General features: G+C 38.7%; 1 protein-coding gene across 7 annotated transcripts in view; it reads left to right on the top strand.

Moving 5' to 3' along the window:
- The window catches only part of arhgap32 (Rho GTPase activating protein 32), a 124,688-nt gene that overhangs the window by 29,194 nt on the left and 78,369 nt on the right, over positions 1 to 17,125 (top strand). For 6 of the 7 annotated variants that reach the window (XM_023342592.1, XM_023342596.1, XM_023342597.1 and 3 more), the window contains exons 3-5: positions 8,521 to 8,626; positions 13,461 to 13,555; positions 14,040 to 14,124. In XM_023342592.1, the coding sequence (XP_023198360.1) occupies positions 8,521 to 8,626; positions 13,461 to 13,555; positions 14,040 to 14,124 (286 nt within the window). Of the gene's footprint in view, positions 100 to 8,520; positions 8,627 to 13,460; positions 13,556 to 14,039; positions 14,125 to 17,125 lie in introns of all 7 variants that reach the window. The other variant, XM_023342598.1, reaches the window with a different exon arrangement.

Genomic DNA, 17,125 nt, shown 5'->3' on the forward strand with positions numbered 1-17,125 from the left:
AGCAACCAGAGTCAAGAGGAGGGTCTTACTGCTCTCAATCATCCTCAGCTACTTGCTTGCTCAATGTGCTAATGGCGGAGAAACAGCTTGGCATTCCAGGTAAACAGTTTATCTGTCATCATTGGAGGCCATGTCAACTAGCCTGAGCATTAATGGCAGCCTCTGTTATGGTGAAAGCAGAGAGCTATGGGGAGGGCATGAGTAGTACCTACACAAGCCTGATTCACCGGGAGCAGCGCATTTGTTCAGATAACAGCAGGAACACAGGAAGAAGGCAGAGGAGTTCGACAGTTTTAATAAAATTGTGAAAAGCATATATTTTTTAATGAAAGTTATACATTGCTGCTTTAAAGCTAACGACTTAATTCTGTTGTAACCGGTATACCTTCACTTTCCTTCAAGTAAACTTCACACGCACACCATCTATATACAGGCAGCGTAGAAGTTTATCAGACATGAGAAGTGTTCCATCCGTGGATCAGAGTTCTCAGTTCTCAGGATGTTTGTAGTATCAGGTTGAAGACTTTTGTTTACTCTCTTAAGGTGTTAGAGTTTCTGCCAGGCCTGTGAGCAATGATGTCTGTTAATAATTCAGAATCATCGATCCAAAGGCAGGCGAAAGCACCTGAAAACGACCATCAATTCTGTGATTTCTGTCAAAAGCATCTCATCCTAACTGGTTAACACAGGATCCCTAATGTCCCCTAAACTCTCCTAAAGCTCCAGCATGCTGGTCACGCAGGGCGTGTTCCCACCAGACAATCCGGTACAATCCCAGTTTGAATGAGGACCAAATGCAACATTTCCTCCTTTGTCAGCTGGTGCAGTTTGCTTTCACACTCTGCTGTGTCAAACAAACCAAACCCAGTGAAAAACCAGTTTACTCACTTGCCTGTGGTGGCGCTGCACCAGGAACCACTGAAGGAAATTACATGAAAACCCCAAGAAGACATGAGCGTAACTTCCCACTTTGAAAAATGTAAACAAAAATTGAGTTGTGTTAGATTTTAGCGGTTGTAGAATTTCTCCTTTGTCTTTGACAAAATACCACGATCCATTTCGTTTTGGTTGTATTTACCCAGAATACCCTGCGCTATATTCCGCTTACTGCTTTTTGAGCAGACCAGAGTTCACTTTTTTTGTAAACATCAGAGTTTGATTGCGCATTCACACTTCCCCAAACAAACCAATCTTTCTGGGCAAATATTATAGAAATTGATTAAAGCGGAGGGGAGGAAATAGACCAGAGGACACACCAACGTAAGTCCATTGGGGGGAAAGACAAACAAAAGTAATGTTGTTGAGACCGGGATGATATGAAATTTATTGTGCGGTTCATCCGTAAAACTACACAAACACTGGCATCAACTACTCAGCCGCCTGCCGTGTTCAGTCTATCCGCTTACCTGTATAAATAATCCCGCAGCGCTCTTCCCGCCGTTCGCTTTCAACCAGCAGCTCCGCATCGCACCAGTCATTTTAAGGATTCTTACTGGTCCCCTGAAAACGATGAAAACCCGGGCATTATCATTAATCAATAAAATCCCCACGGGCCGAACTTGAAAATTGGACCTTATGTTGCTATCACTTAGCTTTTGTCAACAACTCAGAGGCGGAAGTCAGAGCTCCGTGCAACGCAAGTAATGTCCCGGCCGGAACACGGTGCGCTAAAGAACAAAACATAAATTAACGAAGCTTCGAGGCAGGTAAATCTTCCTCGAGGAATTTTAATAATCAAGGTACTCGAATCATTCGAGAAATCGTTTCAGCCCTAGTTGGCACACATTGAAACTGTGATCACAATTGTGATTCTAATGAAAATGTTTAATTACACACATGATGGGACTGTTTATGGTGTGAACCAGGATGGTTACTGAGCTGTAAAACAGTCCAATGACTCAAACAGTACAGTGCGCCAGATCAGATGAGTTGGACAGAGTTTTTTTTTCCCTTCTTCTTCTGGAGAGTTATGTGTATGGAGGTGTCGTCTGTGATGCCATATGTAGGACAGATAGTCCGCCTCAGTGGGATAGGAGCTAAACTCCTGGCCAACTGGAGCGATTTCCAGTCTGTGGAGAAGATCCAGATTGTGCATAAGGTGATAATTGCATGCGTTGCTCACTAATAGCTTCTGCTGATTCTTCCCTCTCTATTTGTTGTTGGTTGTTTTGTTATTATTTTTCTTTGGTACAGGAGAAGTTTTCTCTAGCTAGAACAAGGCGAATACTTCAAAGGTGCATCAGTGAGGATTTCTGACATGATTAAATGTGGAGGGAAAAAAACCAGCACAGATTTAAGAGCTTTTAAATGGATAGCGTACTTGGCACGGTTGAAATAAACGGATCCAAACGTCAGCTGTGACCTCAGGCTGGCCGTTCTGATGTGCGACTGTCTGAGCCAACCTGAACCTCTCACGCCGATGGGACAGACACGTTCTGAATCACATCCCTCAGTTCCAGCGAGAACATGGACACACTGATGTGTTGTGTATAAACTGGGAACATGGTGAGAATTCTCGGTGCCCAATGGAGCTGAAGCTGTCTTATTAATATCACAACCAACTGCTTTATTTTGAACAGAGAAATACACAGTGACAGGTCTGTTTTCCTTCAGAGTTGAGGATAGTGCTTACTAAAACGTTTCTTTTCTGCAGCTAGTGGGAACTGCTGACTCTGTCTAAAAACTTGAAATGCAACTTTTGTGACAGTTGCTTGTGTAGATCCGTGAATCTTGGCTGAACTCAACAATGGGTTCAGTTACAATACTTTAGCTCAGTGTTTGATATGTGTTACATTACAGCAATGCTTATTGTAGCTGGGGTTGGGACTTTAAAGTGTTGATGTCTATTAATTAATTACATAGATTTTCACACATTAAAGATTTTAGCGCAATTTTTACATTTTTTTAACATACAAAAGTCCTGAGCAAGAATCATTGTATTCTCGTGTTTCTGTTTGTTTGTAGCAGTTATGCAATGAAAAGTAGGCTAACATCTGTGGGGGAAAACCAGGAGACGGAGTCGGTTCTTTCATTTTTGTCCCTTTTCTCAGACTCGCTGTGTTCTTTAATGTGCTGAATGTTTAAAGATGAAACTTGAACCCAGCATGATCAAATTCAGTATTAATGTTAGAATGACATTGAGACAAACCTCATGGTATGTTACCATAGCAACATCACCTTTGGTTTTTAAACAGTCGTATGTACTGTAGCTTTCCATGCTAACTATTCAGCATGTATATATATATTTTTTGATGTAGTTTTCTGGTTTTGTTCTGCTGTGTGCTAGATCCGTACCTTTCAATTCAGAGAAACCTTTGCTTTTGCTGCTAAAAATTTTTTTGTCTAGAGCCGCGAAATAATATAGCTTATATATATAAGCTATATTAAATATTTGAAACACGAGACAATTAAATCTAATTGTATTTTCCTGATTTTGGAACAAAATGAATGATTTTACTTTTGCAAAAGGAATAAAGTGATTTATTTTGCATAATGAGGTCATTAGAAAATAAAGATGGGTTGCCCACATAACGATATAAAATGTATATATTAGAGCTAAAAATATTTACATTCTTTATATTTTAAAAGCCTTGTACCATTGGTGCCATTCTGTTGCAGATATTTTTTTGTAAATGTTGCATAAACATCATCCAGAAGTAGGACTGTCACCATAACACATATTCCTGGTTGATAAATTGTCCCAGACGTTATTGCGATAAACGTTAATATTGTTGTGTTGAGAGCATTTTCAAGTAATAATAATGTAAGAATAGTTTCTTACAGATCAATAAACTTTAAATTCTGATGAACATTTAACACTGGATCTGGAAGATATTTTAAATATCCCCAATAAAAAAACAAAATGGGAGCAAAAAATAAAATGAATCATGACGTCTCTGTAAACAACGGTCTCTTTCAAAATAAGGGCTACTTGAGACCAAATCACCAGACTGAAGACTTCTATCATCCAGTTTTTGGTAGAAAACTGGATGATACATGCAAGTGAAAATTATTGAGTTTGTTTTAATTTGTCATGCGATTAATTGATTTACGGATTATTGTGACAAGCCTGTCCAGAAGAACTGCTAACCCGCCTTTCTGCTACTGTAGTGTTTTCAGTTTTTGGCTGAATTTATTAAAATATTTATTAGAATCTTTGAGTGAAGTGGTTTATAATAAATTTTATAATTGCATAGCTCATAAAATTTTAATGCTCAGTTGCTGCGAATGTTATTTTGCCTATCGGTTTAAACCGACATGTGAAGCTGAGGCGCTGTGTATTCGCTGTAGAGCTGGGCATGATGTCCAAGGAGCTCCCTGCAGCATTCCATCACCACTCATTGGCTTTCCTTTCATCAGCGCAGAACAGTAATGTTCTCTAGAGGGTTGTATTGGCAGTTCTAAAAGTGGCTTGTATCCACGTGTTTTCCGTTAAGGCTTTCGTTAAGAGTTGTGGATATAAACAGTGATCACATCCATCCAATCTGGCACACTTGTTGCTCCGACTCTACCGTGCTCGCGTTCCTCACGGGATCCCTTAACATATTTGTCATTGACAAATCAGATTTCATTCTGAGCCGTTTCTGACTTCTTCCTACGCAGATGCATGTGAAGATATGATTACATGACGCCTTGAATCTTGTAGAATGTGATACAAACGAAGACGTTTTTTTACACCAGTGGTCAAATGTTACTGAGATTCTTCTGTTTTGCTCAACATTTACTAGTGACATGCATGATATCAGATTTACAGGACATTGCTCTCGAAACTGCTTAAACTTTTACAATTTCAGGCTAGATGTTGAATGACACATCTCTTAAGTTCACCTGGAAAAGTTATGCTGCATTTTGGGGCATCTTGAAATTTCACCCCAAAGCTGAATATCCCTAACTTTTTGAAGAGTTTATATTTAGGCTTATTTAGCCCTTTTGGTATTGTTAGACTTTTTTTTCCTTTGAATTGATTTTTGTTTATGCAGCTATCTATGTAGAGCTGGTTGATATATTAGATCATAGAATGTGTCGACAATCCGCCAAAGCAGAGAGATTGTAGGATCGTCTTTAGAGCACATTCCACGCATTGCAGTCCCCTGCTCTCCCTTAAACACATCACTTTTGTTTTGTTCCTTTTCTTTAACCTTAATGAATAACTCTATGTTGCAGGGTCGATATGGTTGGTTGTCTTAATTACAATGGTATTATATTTTGTTAGTCTTCCTGTTAAAGGGGAGTTTTTCTCTCCACTATCACTGCATGCATGTTCAGTATCAGGGATTATTGATGAACTGAACTTTGACCTTGATTTTTTTTTTCTTCCTTCAAATGACTCTTTTTCATTCAAAACTATTATGTCAACGAGTGACATGTTTGTTTTAAATTGTAAATGATGGAAATAAACCAAAAATGTCTGAAATTTACTGAACTGTTAATAACAAGGATAAATTAGAATGTATGTCATTTACTGCACATCTGTTAAGTTCCTTAAGGTGATATTTGTTGTGAACTGACACGATTTAAACAAAATAAAATTGAAAAAAGAAAAAAATGACATAATTTTTAACATCTTTTAAAGTAGGTCTAGTTGACTGTATGTGTGAACATAACTTCCAGAAAAATTTCCCTCCTGCTTTATGAATTTAGCTCCTAGTGCTCTAAGCAGCATTCTCTGCCTTTTTTGTCTTTCCCACACAGACAGCTGTTTGCTTTTTGAAAAAGAGCTGCAGCTGAACACACGCACACAAACACACACACACACACAGGGGAAGCTGCAGCCTGCTGCCAGCTGAGTAGGGTTGTACTTTCACTAGTCTCTACTGTGAACGTCATTGTAAAACATCACAAATGCTTGATTGTTGGCGAAAACACAGACATATACAATATATATATATATATATATTTTTTTTTTAAATATATATATATATATTTTTATCAATAATTGTTTTTTGAAGCTGTGAACATAAAAATAGGCCGCAATTTTTATACAACATGGCTGGCTGACTAACAGTATGATTCCAAGAAAAAGACGATGTTAGCAATATTGGTGAGAAGATTAATGAAAAACATATAATAGTATAAGCATTTTATATCAGTCTATCAAATTTAATTATTGATTAATTTTCGTTTTAAATATCCAATATACTGCCAAACTAATGAGGAGAACTTCATTTATCCGCCATTGGTAACTGAAGAGTGAGTTACCAACTCAGTGAGTTGATGCCACCAGCCTTTCTTAGATCTCTTTCCTCTGCCTACATCCCCCAGAATGCCATGCGGTTCTGGATCAAAGTTCTGTGAAGTTATCAAAATTTTAAGCCATATTTTCTTTTGACATGGATCACGTGTCTAACACGATTGATATTGTTTTATCGCCCAGGTTAGAACAGATGTGTGGATGAGTATAACAACCTGACCAGTGACCACACGTATTGCAGACAACAAGATTTAGCTTTTTTGAATCAGCTGTCTTTCTTCTAAATGTTGTTTTGTTCACAGCAGCTGCTCTCTCTCCAAGCTTGACTTTAAGTGATGATGGGAAAGTGCTGGATCAGCTCTAGATTGAGCCAGAAAGATATCACTCGTAGAACTTCTCCCAGCAGACGGACTTCTACTTCTTAAAAAGTTAGAAAGAACAAGCTGCCTCTCGGTAGGAGATCTTTTTCCAACTCCAAGAGTTTTCTACATTAGGTCATTGAAAGAGGCGAATTGTCTGAGTGTTTCACATTTGCTGGCTAGATTTCCCACTGGTTGATGATATAATGAAATGAAATGATTACCCCCTCCAACATATTTTCAGTCAGACATGCAGTGGCTCCAGTGGTGAGGAGCAGTGGTTGAACAGAAATGTTGGGAGAGATTCATGTCTTTCATTTCAGAGCAAAAATTGAGCCGTTGTTCTTGTTATTGACCAAAATTGAGGCAAATGGAAATGTGCAGTCAGGACTAAAACTTCTCACCATTTTAAATGTGTGATTTTGCTGGTTGTTTACTTACATAGTGGGATAGTGTACCAGTTTGAACTAAAGACTGTAGCATGAGAGACTCTAAGAGAAATCCTGTCACATTTTCCTCATGTTTGGCCTCAATGAATGTAGAAAGAGACGAGAAAAGGGGGATGGAAACGAGATTTTTGAGCCTTGCTGTGAAACTATGTGCTGCAGGGGCTGAAGGAGCACTTCCTGTTTGCTGACATGCCTCTTCATCAGGGAATGTTGAATTGTGGGACTGCAGTGCAGCTCTGAGCAGAGAGGTTGAGTAAGTTGAAGCCGGTTCTCCTGCTAGGTGATCCTTAAAGCTTCTTGGTATTTTTGATGGGGGTTTTTTAAAAGGGATACACAACCACTTGAACATGTTAACCTAAAGCTGTTGTGATTTTTCTATTAACTATATTAACACCTACAAAACGTCTGCATTGGGGCAAACTGCCTCAAAGTTTTCATGAACAACCCTGATCAGCTTGTGGCTTTCTGCTTGCTATATTAGCAGGAGCTAACGCCATTAGCAGGAATCAAATTATAACATATTTCTATGTAATGAATGGATGTTTAGTGAAAATTAAGCATCTTTAAATCTTTGTAACACAATATATTTGGGAAAATGTTTTGATCCCGATGCTTACAGTAAGTAGCTAGAGTTAGAAACTGGAGCTCTTTGCTCTCCTTTCCAGTTAGCATTTCCAAGCACAGCTTTTTCAGCCAACTCTCTCTCCTCTTCATCCGTTTGGTTTCCCCTTCTTACTTCTACATTGCCTTCTTTTTCAACATGGTGCGGTTTAAAGTGAAGGGGCTCATCTTTCAATTTGCTAAAGTAGCTCTAAGTTACCTTAGCTAGCACCTCACATACTTCATCTACCCAGGATACTGCAGCATACACATGGCAATGACAATGTGACAATATTTTGTTGAAGTCTATATAAACTAAACAGCCAGCAGTCTTTTTACTGTATTGTTTGTACATCTAAAGTAATTGTGTCTCACATAAAGTCTATTGCTACAACAAATCGTGGATCCCTTCAAAGGCTAAACATGACTCATTTACAGTTATATGAGCAGGATATTAGGGCAGAGGAGGCTTTATTTATGTTGGTGTTCTTTTTCAAACAGGGACAGGGAAAGTATAGATGGAAAATAACCCAACCAGCTTCTACATGGCCTGCAAAAACCGTGCAGCTTAATATTATTCCTCAACATACTTCTAGGGATTAAGTGCTGGAATTTCACATTTATATTAAAGACGGCTCAAAACATTTTTATAACTGACGGTGAACACTGTTGAAGCAAATGGGATGTCATGGTTCTGTTTAAATCAGACTGATGACAAATCACTAAAAGGGGGGAGAAATGAAACAGAAATTTTTTATTTCATTTTAATTTTGTTTGGATTTTATCCCAAGTTTCAACATCAGAATGAAATGAAGACGTTTCATCTTTGCGACAAATATACAGTTATCAGTCTGACCTACCTTTCCGCTCTGTGTTGTCCAGTATATTTGACCATGCGTGGTACTGTGTGTGTTGGCTGTAGGAGCCTGAGGCCGGGACGTCACATAGAAGACGATAACATCGTGCCTGAACTCGCTCACATCCATCCCAGAGAGAGACCCGACTGGGAGGAGACCATCAGTGCCATGGTGAGACGCGCCATCATTCTCTACATACTCTCCTCCTCAAACAGCTCTGTTAATCAGTCAGACACGCCTTACTTCATAAAAACCAAACAATAAAAAGTCATAAAATACATGTAAACATTGCAATCCAAACATCATGTTTCAATGTTGAGCGTGGAAAAAACCCCAAGCTCAGTTCTAGAACATAATTAAAACTCTGTTATTTCAGTGTTTTTAAAAATGCATCATTTCAACATCGATGTTCTCTAACAAGCCCCTGAGGCTTCACAGAACAGCTGGATTTATTCGCAGGTTAAATGGCACACAGCTGGACTCTAATTACTTAGGTGCCTGTGGTTGTTCTGGATTTTAATTTGGTGTGTCAGAATAAAAAGGGACAAATATGCCACACATATGCGTGAACCACAAATCAAGTCTCCTTTAATTTGCACGTCATATTTATACACTATTTTGCTTTGTCTGTCGAGTAAAATCTAAATTAATAGAAAATGGGGGAAAGTTTCAGCAGTTTGGAAATGTTGGCGAGGTATTGTAGTCATTAAAAGGTCAATTATTTCAAACCCATTTTTTATTCAGCTCAGTGCAGTTCATTGGGAATAGTTTTTCTATGTGAAACCCAAAATGAATCTCTGCCATTGTCTGGCTGTGTTTCCCGGTTCTGTCTCTGGCTCCCTTGCCGTCCCTTTTACTTGCTGCCAGTCATAACCTCCTCAGCATCTGTTTATAAAGCAGCAGGCCAACGAGTTTTAACTTCCATTCCTCTTCATCTCCGCTCCTGAAATAGCGCCTTAGGTTTCTGATCAACTCGACTCCGAACCGCTTCAGACTCTCTGCCATCTTCCTGCAGCCCAACTTCACCCCAACTCCGGTGCTGGTTTCATTCAGCACGCAGCATCATTCATTATTTCCTTTCCTCCCCTGGTTTTACTGCGGCCCTTGCATCTCGCATCAACAGCACAGTGAAAATGAGGCCGTCTCCATGGTAACACGCTGAGCCACCCGTGGTCGGCGCGTGGTAAGAGCTTTCTCGCAAGTGTTCGCTTCGATCCGGCAACAGACAGAGAACCGACACCAACCTCACCAAGCTGATGAATATTGATCAGAGAGGCGGGGCTTTTAATTCTTCATGTTGGCTCGTCTCTGGTCAACATTTGAGAGCAGAGCAGCTATGAATTGGGCTGGCATAAAATTCTGAATGTCTCCAGTGGCTCCAGGAGGTGATATTAAGCAACTTGGTGTAAGCTGTTACACCAACGCCCTGTTGCACTGGGGAGCAGAGAAATGGAGCAAAATGCTCCCAAGGCCCAGTGGGCTAATGGTGCAGAGCTTTACACCGAACATGGCACAGGATGTGGTACTTTGATCTGAGCTTCCTGACGGAAGTAGAATCTGCAACTTTCAGGCAAGATGCAAATTTGAACTCTTGCTACTTGTTTTTATCAAAGAGGGAGCAGTTCAAAACTCAGACTGGCACAACTCACACAGATGATTGATTAGAAACCCAAAACTAGATCATAATGACCCACTAGTGGAAGGGTGCCCAAAGTCGATCCTCGAGGGCCGGCATCCTGCACAGTTTAGTTCTCTCCCTGGTGGTAGTAACAACCTTTTCAGCATGTCAGTGTTCTTCTTAGGCCTCTAATGATCCATCATTTGATCCAGGTGCATTAAACCAGGGAGAGAACTAAAACATGCAGGATGCCGGCCCTCGAGTTCCTACTTTGGGCACCCTTCCTCTAGTGTGAAGCTTAAAGGGGCAGTATTATGTATTTTCCAGGCACATTAAACAATCAAGTACTGTGTTTAGTTATTATACAAATGCTATGCATCAAACACAATTTAAAAAAAATTTGACTAAATAACGTCTTGAAGTTGGGCCTCTGTTTCTTTGAGAACTCCTGGTCTTTCTGAAACTCGACCTTCAGGAAGTCATCACAACATCGCTCATTTTACCAACGTTTCCCTGAGAAGTAGCTCTTAAAAGCTCAGCAGACGCACAGTTCCACCAGTTGTTTGCGAATTGCTTCTTGCTAGTCTGAAGGAGCTGAGTGGGGGAGGAGGAGGGCGGGGTGCTTTGTGAGCTGGAGTTTAGAAGCTGCAGCTCCGAGGAGGACCTTTGTCTTAAGCTCAAATAAGCTCAAAAAAGTCAATTTTACACAAAAGTGTAAAATTAATCCACGTTTAAGGTAAAATAGTGTCTAGCATGAGCTGATTAGCAAGATGGACAAAATTCTTAAATTAAGTAAATTTATAAATTTAGAAAGTAAATTTATTTTTTTAATAAATTTACAGACAAATGAAGTACTTGGAGAAACGGATAGAAAAGAAACGATACTGCATGTGTTGTTTCGTCATGTCACTGAACTGCAGCAGTTACTATATTAGATCTGATAGATGTAAAAATCAACAGTACCCTTATTGTCATACGTTAGTATGACGTGTCACTGACTCGGCGCCAAATTTGACACCAAGTCCATCTCGAATACATCGTCGTCGCAATATCAGTGTTTACAATATTCATATCGCAAAGGGATGTTTGGATTACAATAATTGTATTCCAATATGTATAGATTATACTTTGATGAAATGGAAAATGTTGAAAATGTACGTGGGCTTAGCTTATTGCTAAATATTGTTTTGACCTTTTTAGGTCATTCTGATTACTGTTGTCGTAATCAGTAATGATTACTGATTACTAATCAGTAATGATTACTGATTACTAATCAGTAATCAGTAACTGATTACTTATCAGTAACTAATCAGTTACTGATTGGTGTCAGGCGCCTGGCACGCCTGACACCTGATGTGCCAGGCGTCAGGTGTTATTTTGTACCATCTAATATGGTCAAGAAAGAGAAATTAATAAGTGAATTGAGAAGAGTTTTCAGTTAAATGTTAAGGGAACTGCACAATTAACTCACAGATGTGAGAAACACCATGAAGGAGGACGCCAGGACAGATTACTGAACAGCAGGCTGGGATAATTTACAACAATTGGTTTGTTTGACAAAAACCTGATTGCACCGATGTCCATTGTCCTTAAAGGAACCTGGTTGTCCACTGAAGGACTTCAGCGTAATGTTATGTGTGGACAGAAGGACTAACTGCATGCTGAAAAGTTAACGTTGCAGTGCTTAAAACAGCCTGTTGGCTCTGTCAGCTTCATGCTGTGAAGACCTTGGGTAGAGGAGGTGCAGAAAGTTCCAGCTGACTTCATCTGCATACCACCTTCACTGTCACACCGTCTGGCTGTCAGGTCACAAGCTGCTTACAAGAAACTTTCCTAAATAACAATCTCTGCTTTCTTAAGAGCTCACATAACATCTACGGCTCAGTTTTCACTTTGTTTTTCAAAAACAAACCAAAAAAGAGAATTACTTCTGCTTTCATTTGTATTTCCTGTAGTTTTATTTTTGTCTGGCAATCAGCGACTAAAAATCAATCACTTTCACTTAAACGATAAAAATCTACGGCTATTTCTTGACTATGTATTTACAACACGTTATGAGAATCTGCTGCATAAATTGCACGCATTACACCCGATACAGCTAAGTATAAATCTGATTGGGATTGAATGAAGTTATTTAGGTTGAATTGGGCAGAATATTAATATCATGCAGTAGTTGATGTCTTTCTTTTTTTCTATATCATTCATTCTGATTCACCACGTATCTGTTTTTTGGACTAACTGGCAGATAAATTTGCTTCAGTGTCCTCATATGCAGCTTGTTTTACGTTTCAAATAGCAGGATGGCAGTATGAACAGGCAACAGTTAAAAGACCAGTTAACATTTAATTAATTTAATTTCCCTTTGGGTTCAATTAGGGATCCTAAAGAGGATAAAATAAATCTTTGATCTCGAGGAGTTTTATCCTTTTTAAATAAAGATTTAAGATGACTAAAGTAGATTTGAATTTGAACATCATATCCATTGCTTGAACTTTTTCTGCCTTAAAGAAGGTCTTTGTAAAAAATAAAATAAAATAAAGATCAATACACCACTTTGCAAAATATTTAATACTCCTTAAGCTTTTTCACATTTTTTCATGTTACGATCCCAAAACTACAAACGGTTTCAAACGTATTTTATGTCATAGACTAAAAAAGATTTCAATCTGATTTCAGTTTGCTTTATGTAGAAGAGGTGTTTTACCTGGAGAAGACAAAAAAGAAACCTTTTAGCCTCTCAACCTTTAAAATGTGCAAAGCAGGCAGACCCTCCATGAGGACTGCAACAGGAGAGAGAGATGGTTCTACAAAGTACACTACAATGTTCAAATTTTATTCTTAAAACAATTATGTAAAGTTGTCGCACTGAAAACATTTATATTAATAGACACTTAAAGCTAAATACCTAATGTTGTTCTGGGGTTATAAATGCTTTTACAAGTCACTCTAAAACGTCCATGTTTTTTTTTCTGGATGTGCTTCACTAAACACAGAAACAATACATTCTGCAAAAAAAAACAACTTTGTTCTTTCTCAGTCAGATGACATTACTGCTTATTCAAGCAGCTTTGACACAAGATCATGGGATGTATTTCTGCAGAGTTTACAGAAGTAACTTCCACAGCATCTACAACTGACCTCTTGACCTCCTCTGTTAACTGAGCGTACATATGGAGGTAGCGGGTGATCCGTACCAGCCGACTCCCTCACCAAATCATTGTTTCAATAATCTCATTTGATCTGAATCGGCAACTTGCACACAATTCACTGGAAAAGTGTTGACCGTGCCTCATAGCTGTAGTATGTCTGTACCAGATAAATGTTTATGCACACATATTGCTAATATTTGTGCTTCTGCTGGTTTGAATTTTTTATTTTCTTTTTCAGGCACGAAGTGCAGAGATTCCTGAGCTAAGGGCGGAGCCCCTTATTCGCTCCAGCAGCAGCAGTACGGCCAGCATGAAGGTCAAAAATGTCAAGAAGTGAGTAATCACACACCCCCACACACGGGCTATATATTTTGCTGGATGTGTGCTCCATTATATTTTTGTCCACCATCTGGGAAGAACACATTTCTTACATTGCTTTTTCACAATAAATTAAAAGTATAACTCATTTTTAGAAAAGAACCAGTGTTTTAATTTGATTTTTTTTTAAATCTCAAAGAAAAGTTGAGTTCTACCAAGTTATTTAAAGATAAAATCAAATCATCTTGTTTGGACATTATAGCATTTAAAACTACAAATTTCTTCCAGAGATTTCTGCCATCTTAAAGTTGATAAAAATGGCTACTCTGGTTAAGTGATAGTAAATTTTGTCATCAACAGAGAGATGTTAGAGCTGCACCAGTAACACTGACTTATAAAAGAACTAGTGTCCCTGGTACAGAGGCTTGAGGAACACTTCATCCCTTGTTACCATGGCCGTTCTGTATCTAAACAATCTGTATTTCTGTTGTGTTTCCAGACTTTCCTTCACCAAGGGACATTTCCCAAAATTGGCCGAATGTGCCCACTTCCACTATGAAAATGTTGATTTTGGAACAATCCAGGTACAGTCCTGACCCTTCCACTGGAATTTCTTCACCATGCTTGTGACTCTTCTGATTGCACACATCCTTACTGATGAATAGTGGGTGTGACACATGCCGGTTCTGTTTCGGTTTCTAGATTGTTGAGCGTTTACAGAAGTAAAACACTCAACAAGCGTTGAATCTGCTCTTTCATCTCAGATTCATTTGCTTCCTAAATCGGACGTGAATCAAAAGGGTTTGAGTGTTTCTTATAACCTGGACATGAATGATATTGTGTCTGGAGGTATCTTTGTTTCTGCCCTTGGTTCTTCCAACAAATACTTTCATCTGTTTAGTTTAGATCATTCTTCAGCTTTTAATGTTTCCTTGTGTATTATGGGCTATTATTCCTTTTTATTTTCCTGTTGTTTTCCGCTGTTTGTGCTCCTGCTCTGCTGTCATATTTAGTGCTGTAAGAGGACATCCGTGGTGCATTTGGAACGCTGCATGTAAAATAGGGCAGAATAGAATAACATCCGTTGTCGACTAATTCCATGTTGGCATTCAGGGGGTAAAACAGGAACGGCTTAGTCTTTTAAAATTAGCTGTTGTTCTCCAGCCTTAACAAAATGCATCCTGGGATTGTTTCTTTTTCCAGCTTTGACGGAGAAAGCAAAAAAAATAAATAAAAAAAACTGTGACGGAAATTGAGAGCATGGCCTATTTCTCTGTCCCAACACCGCTCCTCTCAGTGTGAAAGTGTTTTCTTTTTCTCCGAATCCATCAGCCATATACTGACTGATCACACCACTGAGATTTGTACCGTTTCCTGCTGTATTGTTATGATTTTAATGAACCAGTAGGGGTCAGCAGTGGGCTAGATTAATTGCAGTAAAGCAGGAGAGGTACAGTTAAGTGGCTGCAGGTTATTTATTGCCGTCTCCTAACTGCACACATAGAGAAGATGTTAGGGCTGCAGGGTGTATGTAGGTGTTCCTGTTAGTGTCCCAGCTCTGGCTGCTGATTGGTCGCCTTCACACACTTTGGTGCAAAACTGCTGTCATGTATCTGTTCGTCTTTGCTTTACCACGTTGTCATTTTGCCTCCCTAATGAGCAAACAAAAGCTCGAGTCTGTAAAAAGAGATTAAACACTCTGTCATGTTGGTTAGTTTCTGTGTTTCATATTTAATATTTCTACAACCAAACACATTTGATTGGTAAAATGCCTGGTAACTGAAGCTGTGTGATGACATGACACGAACAGCTCAACTCCTCTGCTGGCAAAAAACATGGCTGCTGATTAGCCTACATGACGCAGTGGTGAAGTTTGATTTTCAGGGTTCAGTTTCTCCCGCCAGTCATCAAAGCTGAACAACTAAAGGAAAATAAATCATCAGAAAAGGCCAGAGTGGACTTTGGATATACTTTTCAACTGTAAAATCCACATTAGTATTTTCACTCTGAGTCAAGACTTTCAGACTTGATGTGAGATCTGTCCTGGACGGCGTTTAGACTTTACCTCAGCTTTGGGTTTTGGCCCCTTTGTTGGAAGATTTTTTTTTTTATTATTATTTCTGTCTGAAAAAATAAGTAATCAGAAGAGCTATGAGTCAGAGCAATGCTTCCATGGAAAGCTCTTTTTACATTCAACTTAGAACTTTGTTTTGGTTGCAGTTAAAGTGGCTTCAAAAGTATTCAACTTTTCCACATTTGGTTTCAGGTTAAAACCAAACACATTAATGTTGTTCCTATTCTAGTACAAAATGGCTCATAACTGTGGAAGGAACAAGACAGTCGGGGTGAAGCGATTAATCAAATTGACTAAATTTGTAATTACTGGAGTATACAGACTTTAAAAAAGCATATTTGCTGAAAAACAACACCCTCAAAGCAGTAATAGAGCTAAAACTCAACAGAAATATATATATTTAGCATTTAAGATAATAAAAAAAATATTGTCTGTAAACGTGTTCTACCTATATCTACTCATGGAACAGTTTTAACTTTGTCAGTTCTAATTGTGTAAAAAACACCTTAAGTACCTTTTGCTTTCCTATTATTAATTGGCTAATGCAAAAATTTATCTACAGATGACCAAGTGTACACTATGTCGTTGAATTTTTGGCAACAAAATCATCTTTTTGTTTAAAAAATTAACTGCATTATTTGTTTATTTACCTCTTTTAGCATATTTCTTATATTGTATAAAAAGGCTTAAATGGTTACATGAAAAATCTTCAAAAAGTTCCAATTTGTTTCTCCAATTAATCAATTAATCATCTGAATAATTGATGGATTGTTTATTGCAGATTTTTCAAAATCCAAATCTAAGGAAATCTGAGGTTTGTCTTTTAACAGAGTTTAATCCCCCTGAATCGATGCGTGGTAAAACCTCCTCCTACTGCAGTTCCAGCTGCTGGTCTTGTTTTCTTGTTTCTGCAATACATGATGATTGCTTGTAGCTCATAATACAGTTCTGTCATAAAATCCCAGTATAATAGAAAACGCCTGTGGTTTTAACATAAGCTAATGTGGAAAAGTTCAGAGTTGTGAATGCTTTTGCAGGTTTTTCTTGTATTACTAAATGCTAAACAGTGTAGCATTTTGTGGTATTCCCTCCTTACCCGATCTACTGCTTTCAGCTTTGCTCAGTTTTTTTTTAAATTCTATATTTAGGCCCGAGCAGCAAAGCGCTGCGAAGGCCTATTGTATCTGTACTGTTTCTTATTATTAGGCCCGAGCAGCAAAGCGCTGCGAAGGCCTATTGTATCTGTACTGTTTATTATTAGGCCCGAGCAGCAAAGCGCTGCGAAGGCCTATTGTATCTGTACTGTTTATTATTATTATTCTGCCCCCCTCTTCGTGGGCCTTTTTGGGGGCTTTATCATATTCAAAAACTCACCAAACTTGGCGGTCGCGTCTAGGCGGTTTAAAAATTTTGAATTTTAAGGTTGCCGCAAAAATCGCAAAAAAAATTGCTCAACGGCGGCAACTAGCAATTTTCAACAGACCCATTGCTATTCACTTACTTCATCGTAG

This window comes from Xiphophorus maculatus, chromosome 11 (assembly GCF_002775205.1).
Source record: "Xiphophorus maculatus strain JP 163 A chromosome 11, X_maculatus-5.0-male, whole genome shotgun sequence".
Taxonomy (NCBI): Eukaryota; Metazoa; Chordata; class Actinopteri; order Cyprinodontiformes; family Poeciliidae; genus Xiphophorus; species Xiphophorus maculatus.